The 13,584-nt window shown below is 33.2% G+C and overlaps 1 protein-coding gene across 1 annotated transcript in view; it reads left to right on the top strand.

Moving 5' to 3' along the window:
• Positions 1 to 12,840, top strand: part of LOC129260833 (nck-associated protein 1-like) — a 34,152-nt gene extending 21,312 nt beyond the window's left edge. The window contains exons 17-29 of the mRNA XM_054898824.2: positions 1,927 to 2,046; positions 2,893 to 3,044; positions 3,211 to 3,342; positions 4,001 to 4,116; positions 4,704 to 4,806; positions 5,551 to 5,681; positions 6,322 to 6,419; positions 7,020 to 7,113; positions 7,651 to 7,733; positions 8,052 to 8,220; positions 8,579 to 8,802; positions 9,296 to 9,388; positions 9,723 to 12,840. Of these exons, the coding sequence (XP_054754799.1) occupies positions 1,927 to 2,046; positions 2,893 to 3,044; positions 3,211 to 3,342; positions 4,001 to 4,116; positions 4,704 to 4,806; positions 5,551 to 5,681; positions 6,322 to 6,419; positions 7,020 to 7,113; positions 7,651 to 7,733; positions 8,052 to 8,220; positions 8,579 to 8,802; positions 9,296 to 9,388; positions 9,723 to 9,824 (1,617 nt within the window). The 3' untranslated portion in view covers positions 9,825 to 12,840. The remainder of the gene's footprint in view (positions 1 to 1,926; positions 2,047 to 2,892; positions 3,045 to 3,210; positions 3,343 to 4,000; positions 4,117 to 4,703; positions 4,807 to 5,550; positions 5,682 to 6,321; positions 6,420 to 7,019; positions 7,114 to 7,650; positions 7,734 to 8,051; positions 8,221 to 8,578; positions 8,803 to 9,295; positions 9,389 to 9,722) is intronic.
• The last annotated feature ends 744 nt before the right edge of the window (positions 12,841 to 13,584 follow it).

Here is a 13,584-nt window from a genome sequence, read left to right as displayed (position 1 = left end):
TTTATAATATAGAATGTATCGTTGGAAAAGAAACATCTGAAATGAAATATTGATGCTAAATAGTTTTACATTCAGTTTTGATATTCTGTGAATACTTTTGAAAATCGATGTTGAGAAGAAAAAAGGTGAACCACTTAAACTCATAAAATGGTAGCAAATACCTCTTACTAAATCTGGAATCATTGATAAAAGATATTGCTTTTTAACTTTTTTTTTTATAGCTCTGATTTATATTAAATGTTATATATTTCTAGTAAAAGTTTTTTAAGAAAAGTATTTACATCATGTAAAGATAATGACAGCATATTTGAATGACATTCCAAAATATATATATTAATGTGATGATATCAATCTTACTTCTATAAGTGTCTCTTGTAAGAAAGCTGAGTCTACTATCCTTCCTTCACTTACTACATTTTTAGTTTTTAATCTCTCAACTAATATTCTTTTTATTCATATTCTTATTATCATTATTTCATCACTTTATGTGGACTACCTTTGATTTTTTACTGATTATTATTAAAAGCTACTAACCCTACTAATCCCTTCCTTCAGAAAAGCCCACGCAACCATCGCGATACCGTTCTTTATTTCACCGACAGGGTATGTAGGGCACCGTTGATTGGCATGTCCTGTGTTGTCGTGGTGACCTTGTAAACATTGTGTACATCTCTTGTGATTAGAGAAGTCTGTGTGTCCCTGTTTTATCACCAGTGTGTATAAGCTTGTACACTTTTACCCCTACCTTGTTGCAGTGTTATATTCTTGAGGTATCTGATCCTTCTCTAGTAATCATATACCTTTTTGCTTATTGCAAGTGCTTCTTGTTCAGATAAGATTGAACTCATCTTATCCAGTGAATAAGGCTTGCTTAGTGATAGCAAAACTTTAGGCGGGAAGTAAGGTTGCCACATCCAGTTATGTTTCAAAATATATTATTTTTTTTATTTTGGATGTATGAAATATCTGATATTGGAAGACCAAATGTTTGTTAGAAATATAGACCTCGCTGAAACTTTTTTGTTTCATCATCTCTAAGTCATTGTTGAAAATCATTTGACATTTCTTTTATCCAAAGACAGTTTCCGTTTGAACAAAGAGAAAGTTTAGTAGAAATGAATGTCTGGTTTATTTTCATTTTGGTCAGATATTATCATATAATTACCCTGCATGCCGAGATACCACACATACTTTTGCTCTATGGTCACCTCTAACCATTTATTTTCAACTATATTTCATCTTCATGCAGACCCAATGTAAAGTCTTTTTCAGTTTATTTGACACACAGTTGCATCTATTATATCTGTATTCTATTCTTTAGAAATGATACACTATTTATTTCCGCAATTATTATGCTGATGAAATAATGGTTATTTTATTTCCAAGTCAAACTGGTTTGTAGTTCCATGAAATTACCAAAGATTCGAATAGCCTGCTGTATTTTTCATCCATTTGTATTAGAACTTAATCACTCAAAATAAGTTTCATAACTATTTTGAGTTGTTAAGAATATTATCTAGGAGTGTGCTTTTAAAAATTCATGATAAATGCTCTGACTAATATTTTAGCTTTATATCAAAATACATTTCCTTTAATGCTGCATATGATAATCTGCAGTGCATTTAGTAGATGTTTCTTTCAGTATATACATGTATTTTTTTGTTGTACAATTTCCTTCTGTAATAGTTGCAAGTGATTCTAGAGCAAATGTTGTAATGACTGCTGAAATACTCCCGGAGATGCCGATTTGCAGATGTAGGGGGGAGCTGGCGGGAAGTGAAGTCATTTATTTATAGTGAAAGAACACATACTTATTCATCCACAACTGGTATCTTGTTTAAAAAGCTTGTAAAATCCTTTTCTAATGCCATAGTGTAGACTTATCATTCTATCTTCTTGTTTTCCAAACTATTTCTCATGTTACAGAGGTTTCATGTTGGAGAGCGTAGTCTATCGGTGACCAATGCTTTCCTTGACCGTCTAGCTAAGGAGGTCAAGGATGTAGTGACCAGAATCTGTTCTGAGCAGTGTAACCTAAGTGACCAGGTCAGTAGAATATTATTTCCAGAAAGGGAAGGCAATAAGTTTTAATTCATCAATAGTCTCTTAAATCTAAATACACGTAGTTTAAAGATGGAGCCTCCATTTCTCCATTTTACAAAATCAAAATTCCATTTGTTTTTCTTGAAAATTTCCATTTAATTTGTCTTGTATATGAACACCATACTTCTATATATTACCTGAAGATTGTTATAGTAGTGAGAAAGATCACTTGTGAAAGGGGCCTACAGGGAAGGGTCAAGGAAATGTTTTAGCCATTTCAATATTGTTTGTCTTGTAATGTTCTATCAATTTTATGATCATCACTTCAGCATTACATGATCTAACATTTTCTTCTAATTTATTATAGAACTGAAGTCTAAAGATACTGGGAACAGACTGTGTTTTTTTTATAGAATGAGACTGTGGTTTCAGTAGATTCTTGATAGATTTCATTAGAGTTTAATATTTATATGTACATTGACATAAAGTCTACCCCTCGTTTCATTGGAGCATTGACAACTCAAAATTTTCATATCATTGATATCATATTGAATACATATTCAAAATGATAATTCCACAATGACCACTGTACTACCTAAAGCATAATGAACTTGATAGTTCTACCAGATTTCATTTTGAAATGGAACTTTAATTTAGTCAAATTGGGATATTTCAATTTGTTTTCTTTTAAACATGCTGATAAGGACTTTTCTCAAACCTTTGTCAAGTTGCTCTCTATAGAGTAATGTAATGCAAGAATTCATTCACCAATGAAAACTTTTTAATGACAGGCGATATAAAGATAGATAACAAATAAATCAAATGTTCTTTATCCAATTTGATTTACAGCTTCTGCCCAAGAATGCTGCACCCCTTCACATCAAGCATGAACTTCAACGTAAGACCAAGCAGAATGTTGATAAGAATCGTTTGAAGACACTCACAGAGAACCCTATGCCTGGGACTGAAAGTTTCAGGAAAACCAGAGAAAACTTGACAGAGTAAGTTAAAAATCAATATTAAGTCTCTTGAATCAGTTTCTGTTGTAATATTTGTGCTGTAATAGGTATGGACTGTTACTTACCTGGATAAAACAAAATCAACTACTCTTTTTTGTATTTTTAGGTTTGATTATTGTGTTTATCTCTTTCTGTTTTATGTTTCTAGATTTGATCGTCTTCACATCTCGCTATCTGAGTTGTGTACAGCTATCAATTACTCAGCTAAGATCATGGTTTGGGAACATACGTTTTCACCAAGAGAGTATCTCATCCAGCATTTGGAAGCTAGGTTTGCCAAGTAAGTCTTATTTCAACAGTTTATGTTTAATATCTTGTAACGTTTTTTTTTTATAAACTAGAATTGTGTGCATCTGCGAGGACACAAGAGTGCATTTACTAGTGATCAAAACTCAAAGATCAAATATTTTAGTTCAAGTTGGAATGCTTTCAATCTGTTGTAAGAGCAAAAGCTACTGGCATCTTAGATAATAGAAATGCTCGTAAAGCCATTTTGAAAATTGTAAAGAACATAATGAAATGGAAGCCAGCTATCTCAACATGTAGGTCAAGATTTAAACTATATGAAATTTATCTATTTAAAATTTTGTTTATAGAGACTTGTAAAAGTCATGATAACGTAAGAGGGCCAACATCATATTTGATTTCTTGAAAATTTATTGCTTACATTGTCCATGTTTTTCTTTGTTTACAGATTTATTGTAGGAATGACACTAATGAGATAGCTAAGCCCTCAGAGCTTCTCACCAGTGTTGGGACCTAATGTACATGAATGTTTTGTTTGTTTGTTTACAGAGCACTTGTAGAAATGATGATGTACAGCCCTGACACTAATGAGATAGCTAAACCTTCAGCGCTTCTCACCAGTGTTAGGACTTACATGAATGTTTTTGTTTATTATTGATTTGTTTATTATTCATTTGCTTGTTTGTTTACAGAGCACTTGTAGGAATGATGATGTACAGCCCTGACACTAATGAGATAGCTAAACCCTCAGAGCTTCTCACCAGTGTTAGGACCTACATGAATGTCCTGCAAAGCATTGAAAGCTATGGTAAGTATCTATTCTTTGATCACTTTCATCCAATGCTAAAGAGTACACTCAATACTAAAACATCAGTTCTCAAATGCGAATAATAATTCCATTTTAAGGTGACAGCCTGACAAGGGGGGGGGGGGGGTCTGATTTGCATCTTTGTCATGAAATATGCACCACCCCTTTTGTACTTGGATCATGATAAAAATGAAAAACATCAGTATTAATCATTTGTGCATTAAAAAATGCTTGTACAAACAAAGTCATAAAAGTTTTCATATATTATAAATATCTCAGTGATGAAGAAATGTGTCTTGGCAATGAAACAACATATCCTTTCGGCATTTTCCACATGTATGATGATTAAAATATGAGCAGTATTGATAATGGTATGAGAAGTTTACATCAATACCTGAGCTGCTTTCAGTATGCCTGCGGTTGGTTATTTAGATGTTAAGCTAAATTTGGTTGAATTTAATTATGGTTCAATTGTTATTTTTCAAATGTTGGATTATATTTGCATCAAACGCTATGTTTAGAGTTCAGGTTTCAGATTATCTTTGTCCAGATGCTATTATAGATTTTTATCTTGTTCTTCCATTCAGTCCAAGTTGATATCACCCGAGTGTTTAACAATGTAATGCTACAACAAACCCAACAACAAGACAGTCATGGAGAGAAGACTATCACCATGCTATACACTAACTGGTATGTAATCTTACTACAATAAATGATTATTGAAATATATAATTATTGAAATGCCTTTTTATTTAAAAACAGATTGCATTTTTTTTGTGTTTAAAGGACATAAGAAATGCATTCTGTTTTTTTATTATTATTATTACAAACTGTAGGCTGCTATGTTATTTTCTTACAATATATCAGATGTGTGATTCTGTAAAGTAGTAGAGGAGAATCATTAGTTTTTTAGAGTTAGACAATTTTAGATTTAGATTGCTAGACTTGATCCAAATTTATTACATAATCTGGGGAAATAATTGATTCTTAGATTTTTGATGAATTCTTTTGGACTGATCCTCTACAGGGGAAAAGAACAAGAACAAGAGGGAATTGTAAAGGAGTGAAGAGACAAAGGAACTATTATTGTTATAGAAATGAGGATTGTATGGATATTGATGGCTACTGGAGGAAGAGACATGATGAAAAATATTTTGAATGGTAACATTCCAAGGAAGAGAAAGTAAAAGGAACATGTCTTCTTCTTCATGAAATGAGGAAAGTTGTTAGATTAAAGTGAGAGTAGTTTAGACTTGTCCAATTATATTCTTGCCATGTCATTATCTTTGTTTTTGTGGTGTTGGTTTACAGGCATCAGTAATTCATGCCAAGAACTTTTAGATTTTAGAAGTGAAAATTTCTGTCATTTTAGATTGCAGTGATTTTACTGTATGTATTGATACATTGTGTGATACATATTTATTTTGTTTTCAGGTATCTTGAGGTATTCCTTCGCAAGGTAACCACTTGCCACATCATCTACTCTCCTCATCAGAAGGCATTTATTAGTCTAGCACCTGATAAACATCTACCGTTCAATGCAGAGGAATATACCGATGTCACAGGTCAGTCTTAACTCTTCAAGCCTTCTGCCCATAAAGTATTGTGCCTAAGATAACACTGGCATAGTGATTAATAGAAAAAATCAGTATAATACTTGATATCAGATCAGGTTCAATGACAATAGGGGTCAATGCAGGAGCAGTGTTGAGTTGATCATAGAGTTTGAGAATTAGAGATAATGTAATTAAGCAGGCTGATAAATGCTCTCTTGATTTGTTTTGGTGGTACTGTATTTCATTTTAAAACTTTTTTTGTGGTGTCAACATCTATCTCTTAAGCCCGGTTAACACTTGCACGCATTGTGGTTCCTGCATAGTTTGCGCTTGGACATGCACTTATGCAGGCCAATGCGGGAATTATGTGTCCCAGCTTGCGAATAGGTGCGTGGCAGTGCATGAAATGCATTAAAAATTCGTGAACCATTCGTAAACTATGCGCAACTTAGCCGTGCCATTGTGTGGAGTCGAAATAGAAATTTTGTGGCACACAAAACAGTAGGCACACCCCCCTGGGGCAGTGGCATGATGATGATGAAATCATAACGAAGATCAAAACTTGTACGAGTGAAAATATTGATGAATATGATGTCAACTTACTGTTGATGTTATGATGTTAACTCACTCTTCTGATTCTTATTGACAGAGCTGAGATCTTTAGCAGAGCTGATTGGAGCATATGGAATGAAGTTTCTTCATGAGAGTCTTATGTGGCATATTGCTAGTCAGATGGGAGAACTCAAGGTATGGTGCAGTTCAAGAGAAAATAAGTTAGAAAATGACCAAGCTGTAGTAGTATCACATTTTCATTATCGAAGTATAATGCTTGAAAGTAAAATCAACTTTGAGGTGAAAGAAATTTTAAAATGATTAGAAATTTCATGTTTATAAGTTGTAGAATTTTATATTTAACAATTTGAGATATTAGAGGAACTTGGCATTTTCTTTTCATTATTAATGAACTTTGTAAGGTTTGACATATATAAGAATTGTTAATGTTTCATTTGAATTGACTGTTTGTTTGATGTGTTTTGACAGGTGTGTATTATCAAGATATGACTATTTATGTCTGGGACCGAACTAACTTTACCGTCTAATAGATGTGACCATGGCTTGAACTTCAAACCTCTGCATCAATTGTAATTTCCCCATATACCTGGGATTACAGGCAAATGTATAACACTTGTATAACACTTGAATAGCCTTTCATCAGTATTTCTTAGATATCTTTCAGTTCTATCCTTAATTCACAGTTATGATAAGAAATTGGTAACTAATGATAACAAATTTGAAATGAGCCAATGTCTGTAGATTTCACATACTGCTTTTCATTGTGTCATATAGAAACTTGTTCTTGAGAACCGTGAAGTATTGACTCAACTTCGAACCAACTTTGACAAGCCTGACGTCATGGCCCAACTATCAGTCCAACTCAAACGTAGGTGACATGTTTCTATTGTTCTCTGTATAAGCAATAATCCTTGAAATGAAAATGAAATAAATCTATGTTTTAATGTTTGAAATAGAAATCTGAAATAGAAATGCCCTTGAAAATCATTTTGCCTAATTGATCATTGGCCTGGCAGCTACTGTGCAGCACCAGATCGAAGTAACTCCATCCCTTAAATCATTGAATGCCAAAAATGGAAGCAACAGCTCCCATCGTTTAATATCTTTTGGTCTGACCCAGCCGGGGTTTGAACTCCCGACCTCCAGGTTGTGAGACGGATGGTCTACCAACTGAGCCAACACACCGGTTCAGGTGGATGATTATGAAATTTATTAATTTTTGTGATTTATATTGTTTCTTTACATTTGGTGATGGAACAGAATAAATCCTTGTCAAGACATATACTGCTTTAACCCAAGAGATATGACTTAGCCTAGTTACAAACAATGTACAAGATATCACCCTTGCCGTTAGTGTTTATACAAGATTATTGATGTGTTTACACTACATATATTGTCATTACAGATATAGATAACTTATTGATGCGTCTGAACATCATCGGTATCATCCTTGCCTTCAAGAGTCTAACACAAGAAGCTCTCAGTGATGTAAGTATATTTTCACAAATTTTTGCATCTATGATACTTATTGATCTACAACTTAATCTTCATATAATTTGTGGCCCATTTAACTTCAGTCTTCAGTTTGCTATTCTCCATTGAGGTGTATGTGAGGACTGGTTGCATTCGCGTCTCGGCCTTGACTAGAGTAATAATATCTGAAATGCCCTTTGTTTCACAATGTGGCAGATACAAGCGCTATTCAAGTAATCATCATTACTGTAATTATTGTTGTTGCTATTATCATCATTATCATTTGTAATAACGGCAATTAAAAAAAAACATTTCAAATTATTATTATTTCAGGTCCTTGCTCGAAGAGTACCATTCCTCTACAGTGCTATCATAGACTTCAAGGAACATGTCAGAGCAGCTGGACAGGATGCTATTATTGTGGATACTCTAGCCAACAGTGTTGGTCTGTCCTGCAATGTAGATCCAGCTCTAGTCAGTGCTCTTCGCTCAGAGAAAGAGAGTAAGTAGGAGTGGATCAATATTCAATGTTTGAATTTGATGTTTGTGGCACAGGCTCTGATTGAGAGTGGGACCTACAAAGGAACTCAAGATGCCAAAGTTGTAAAATAGTTTTTTGAGAGAGAGGATTTTTGATGATTGTAGATGCAGGGTGCATGTTACCAAATGAGTAGAATAATTATCAGTACCTTTTAGGCAGTGGCTTGTGTTCTATTTCAGTTGACGTAGAGACAGCCTTGTTTTCTGATGGTGTTCATCGCTGTATCACTCCGTACCTTAGCCCGTCAAGAAGGTACCATCTACGATCCAATGTATGATGTCCATCCTAATCACTGTCGCTGTCTTGTATTCTATTTCAGTTGACCCAGAGTCGGACTATACCCTGTCTTGTCTTTTGATGGTGTTCATCGCTGTATCACTCCGTACCTTAGCCCGTCAGGATGGTACTGTCTATCATCCAATGTATGATGCCCATCCGAATAATTGCCACTGCTATGCCAAGGCTATCAATGCCATTGCTGGTGCTCTCTTCTCACTTCATGGCAGGGGTGACGTTGAGGAAAGACTCCAAGAATTCCTTGCTGTAAGTACACCTGAGGGTTATCCTATCATTCCGTGTTATGTTTCTCTCAATCTTCAGCTTATCCTTTCTCTCCTCTCTCAATCTCTGTATCATACAATGTTGTTTTGTCCATCTCTCTCTGTACTCATCTTCACTGCATACATACACTTATAGTAGACAACAGCTTTCAAAGTCAGCACTGCTGTTATAGAGTACCGAAGCGATGCCAGATGCATTCCACTTGTACCGTTTTCAAGCATTAAGAGTGTACGCCCTTGATAATTTCTCTATCAGTGAAGCATTTCATGAAATGATTTGTTAGTTGTTTTATTTAACAATTACCATAGCAGTGTGTTAGCGCTTCTCAACCAAGACCAAGAATTAAAGCAGGCCTTGTTGGATAAAATATCCAACAAAACCTTTCATGAATGTTTTTTGATAAATGAATTTACAGATCTATCTTTCACAGTTGTCAATCAATAATTATTTGTATGTTGTTTTGATTTGATTATAGCTGACATCATCTAACATGCTTCATCTTGGCCAAGAGACTGATAAGGCTATCACAGTCAAAGGTCGAGAGTCTCTTCATCTCCTCCTAGATCAGGTAAGTTTATTTACATTTTTTTTAAATGCTCACCAGGAGTGGAGAAAGTGCAGGCAATGTGTGCTGGCAAGCCATTTTCAGATCAGATGGCTGAGGTAGTAATATTCTTGTAGATTGCTTGATGAATATAATATTCATCATAATTATTTCTTTTTTGAATTATAATTGTTATTTGTTATTACAGTAATTATCATTACAACTATTGTTGTTGATTGTGTTGTCATCGTCATCATTATCACCACATCATCATCATTTTTACCATTATTATTATTTTTGTTCTTGTCATTACTAACACTCTTTTTGATCTCTTTTTAATTGCTTCTTTCTTTGGTAGATTGTGAAAGAATCACCATTCCTGACACAGGACCTCTTAGAATCTTGCTTCCCATACGCTCTCCTGAGGAATGCATACCACACTGTACTGAAGAGAGACTAAAACCTATCATGATACCAAAGGGATCTTAGCTGGAAAGTACACACATTCAGGACAAAGAAACATAGAATTCTATATGCTTCTCCTTACATCTCTGTGACAAGAAAAGGTATGTTTGAACATCAAAAACTCAGAAGACCTAGTATCTTGTCCCCATAGACCGCTAAATTATTCCTGTAGTCAACCAAACTTATTTTAGTGATTGATTGTAAAGCTGATTTTTATGTTTGATTTTATTGACCATAATGTGCAATCAGCCATAAAATTCAATAATATAAATCAATTGGTAAGTTTAGTGTTACTGGGTTGTCATCAGAGGAAAAATCTTGTTCAATATACTTTTTCATAAGAGTTGAATTCCTGCAACCTCAAGGAAGAGCATCTACTTCCATTAATCATATTGGATTTGGCATTCTTCTCATATGCAATGAGTTGAATAGTGCATGGTGAAACACATTTCATAGAACTTTGCAAGCTCTCTCTATCACTTTCTTGAAAAGTCAGAATAGACATTTTTTTTATTTTCAAATTGAAATATTTTGTATAGTATGTATATGAAGCATAGTCATTTGTTATATGTATATAGAGATCAATAGTCTAGACTACTCAACATTTTTTTGTAAGAGAAAATTGTCTCTTTTCAAACTTCTCTTATCAAAATATTGTACATTTATGTGAATTATTTGTTTATTTCTATTGAGATAAGAAGAACTGAATATTTAATCTGATTTTATAATCCCAATCATCTATATTTTTTGGTCAGTAGTTGAAAGAGGGTTGAAAGGAGCTTTAAATTTTAATTTTGGAAATATTCTAAATGTCTCATTGGTTATATACTTTTAGTGAGGTCATGAATTCTATATGAGTGATTTATGGATTTGGTGAATGTTTGCAAGATTGGGTGTATTTATGTGAATGATCATTCAAGAGAGAGTTGTACTTAATTTACCAAGTAAGCAACAACATTTTAAAATGAAACAGGAATTTTCATAACTCTCAGCATTCATGTACCTTTATGCCATAAATATTCCCTGTGGAAAAGTTTAATATATTTTGGCATCTATCCTCCTGGATGTTTTTAGTTAGTACTTAAAGATATTTTTTTTTCTTTATATCCGTTTTGTATTAGGGTGTTAACTTTTTTATGCTTGTGCTTTCAACTATGTATTTATAGTAGTAGTATTGTTACCTATTGTATGCAGAAACATATGGGTGTTGTTATATGAGCAAAGAGTATGATGTAAAATGATTCCATGCTGTCAGTACATATTGTGATCATACAAAGTAAACCATGGATGAATAGCTTTCATTCCTCAAATCTGCAAAAATCATTTCATTAAAAAAAAGAAAATCATGTAAAGTTAATAAGGATATAACATGAGTCAAATTGATTTATAAATTTGAACGAAATGCAAATTTTCATAAACCTTTGTAGAAAAATAAATTCAGTACAACACACATGTTCTGTCCCCCCTTGCCTGCCTTAGTGATGTAGGCCATACATGTACATTAGGTGTCAACACCTTAATAGTTATTGTGTTTCCACTGAAACGAGCAAGCATTTTCATTTTGATATTTTGTTCCCAAATTACACACCCCATGATATGATAAATCTGTTTAGAATTATGAGCTGTGATACACCCTTTTCTGCCTCTGAATAAGTAACTTCTTGAACTTTCCACTGCTCTGTGATAAAGCGATAAATGATTTGATTGTACCATAAGAGCTTTTGTGAAATGATTGAATAGTGCACCAAGCTGTGGACTCGCCTCCTCCCAAATATGTAAAATATTCTGTTTACTTTCATTATAAGAAATAACTTAGATATTGCACATTTTTACTTAATTCACCCAGTATTTGATTTTCCTTATTCCAAACCTCCATTCTTTAAATATTTATGTACTGCAATTAATTAATATATGTAGAATCATGACAAGTTTAATTTAAAAAGATCATAGAAATTATTTACTAGGACAAAAAATTATAGAAATTGTTTAAAATAGAAGGTGGTCCTTTAGTTGCATACTATTTTTGTCTCATGTAATACCGTGCTTATGTTCAGAGCATTTGGTTTGAGGCTACAATATGCAGGAAAGTCTTTAGAACTAGAAGACAAGTCACCCATTTCAATTATATTAGACAGATTAGTTCATGAATTAGGGCACATTGTAGAGTTGATACTTGTCTAAATATATCCATCTTTGAATATTCACACAGAATGTTATAATTATAAAAACAACACTGTAAATGAATATATTCATAATATGCATATTTATACCCACGTTCAGTGTTATAGAAATATTATTCAAGAAAGTTGTATTTTGATGTAGTATATATAGATAATGTATCATCTTTATGAAAAGATAATACTATTGGGAATGTATCAAGCTAAATATATAGATTTGCAACTTTGCAAGACGGATCATAACTCAAAATTTTTCTGATTATCAGACATATTGTACTACCCAAAGTATGCATGCCAGTGAAATATTTTCAACTTTACCTAGAGCTGCTCTATTGTTTTTGTTGGTCATAAATCTTACTATAAAACAACAATTTTTTAAGAATTCGATATAAACACCACCCACTCACAATCAATGAAATTAATATTTTTGTGTAGTGTGTACAGCATAAGATATGTGAAATTAAAGCCACTTAAACGAGTGTCAGAAAACGAGACATTGCTGAATGCTGATGATGGTGGATGGCCTTATCAGTATCTGTATTTCTCATATGATACATGAAATGTGTTCATCTCTTGTGTTTCTAAGCTTAATACAGTGCACATCATGTTATTGCATTGAAATATTGGCCAAACTTTCACTTATGAAAGTGGTTATTAATAAACTAAATAATGAAATTTCTTGAACTGTAAAGATCAATGTTTGTAAATCTTCCATGCAGCATTTAAAGTCTGTGTATAGGGTGGTAGTCTGAATACACTGACCATTCACATTTTATTATGTATTGTCAATCTATGGAGGTTTATTTGATACATAAAGCTTTCTATAAATTGCAAGCTTGGTAGCATTTCATGCATTTTTATTCCAGTTTCTAGTTTCAGGTGTTTATGATGATGGTAAAGATGGTTAAATTTCAGCTGATTATGATTGTGCTGATGATGGCGGTGATGACCAATATCTTATAGAACATAATAGAAAAGAGAGGAAATGAATAGATAAAGAGAGAGAGAGAGAGAGAAAACAAAAAATGAGATGAGGAGAGGGAGAGCGATATGAGAGGGAGAGAACAAAAAAAAAGAGAAATAAATTAGAGGGATAGGGAGAGAGAGAAATAAAAAGATGGATCGAGAGGTGATAAGGATATAAACAGAGGGAGTGACATTACCCACCTTTCCCCTGACTATAAATTATAATAAGATGAAAATAAAACTAGGTTTCTTTTGAGTATTGAGTATTTTGAGTTTTATTTACAAATCAAGCAATCAATTCTGTTTGAATATAAACATAAATAAAGGGCAATTCTGTTTGTATTTAAACATAAATAAATTCTGTAGGAAGAAAGAAACATGAAGACAGAGATTAAAGTTAGAAGAGGTGCTGGAAGAGGTGGAGAAAGGTTAAAGGATGACATGTGTATGAAAGAGGGATACAGAAAGAAGTGTCTAAATTCATAGGAGGCACATACGATAGTGAACATAGTGAACACCCATGAAAATACTTATATATGCAGAATAATGCTCTTAAAAATATATATTTGAATGAGGTAGGCCTATTTTCCTATTCAACCTGAAATAAAATAG

Source organism: Lytechinus pictus, unplaced genomic scaffold, assembly GCF_037042905.1.
Source record: "Lytechinus pictus isolate F3 Inbred unplaced genomic scaffold, Lp3.0 scaffold_19, whole genome shotgun sequence".
NCBI classification, from domain to species: domain Eukaryota; kingdom Metazoa; phylum Echinodermata; class Echinoidea; order Temnopleuroida; family Toxopneustidae; genus Lytechinus; species Lytechinus pictus.
This window is presented reverse-complemented; position numbering and strand designations above follow the sequence as displayed.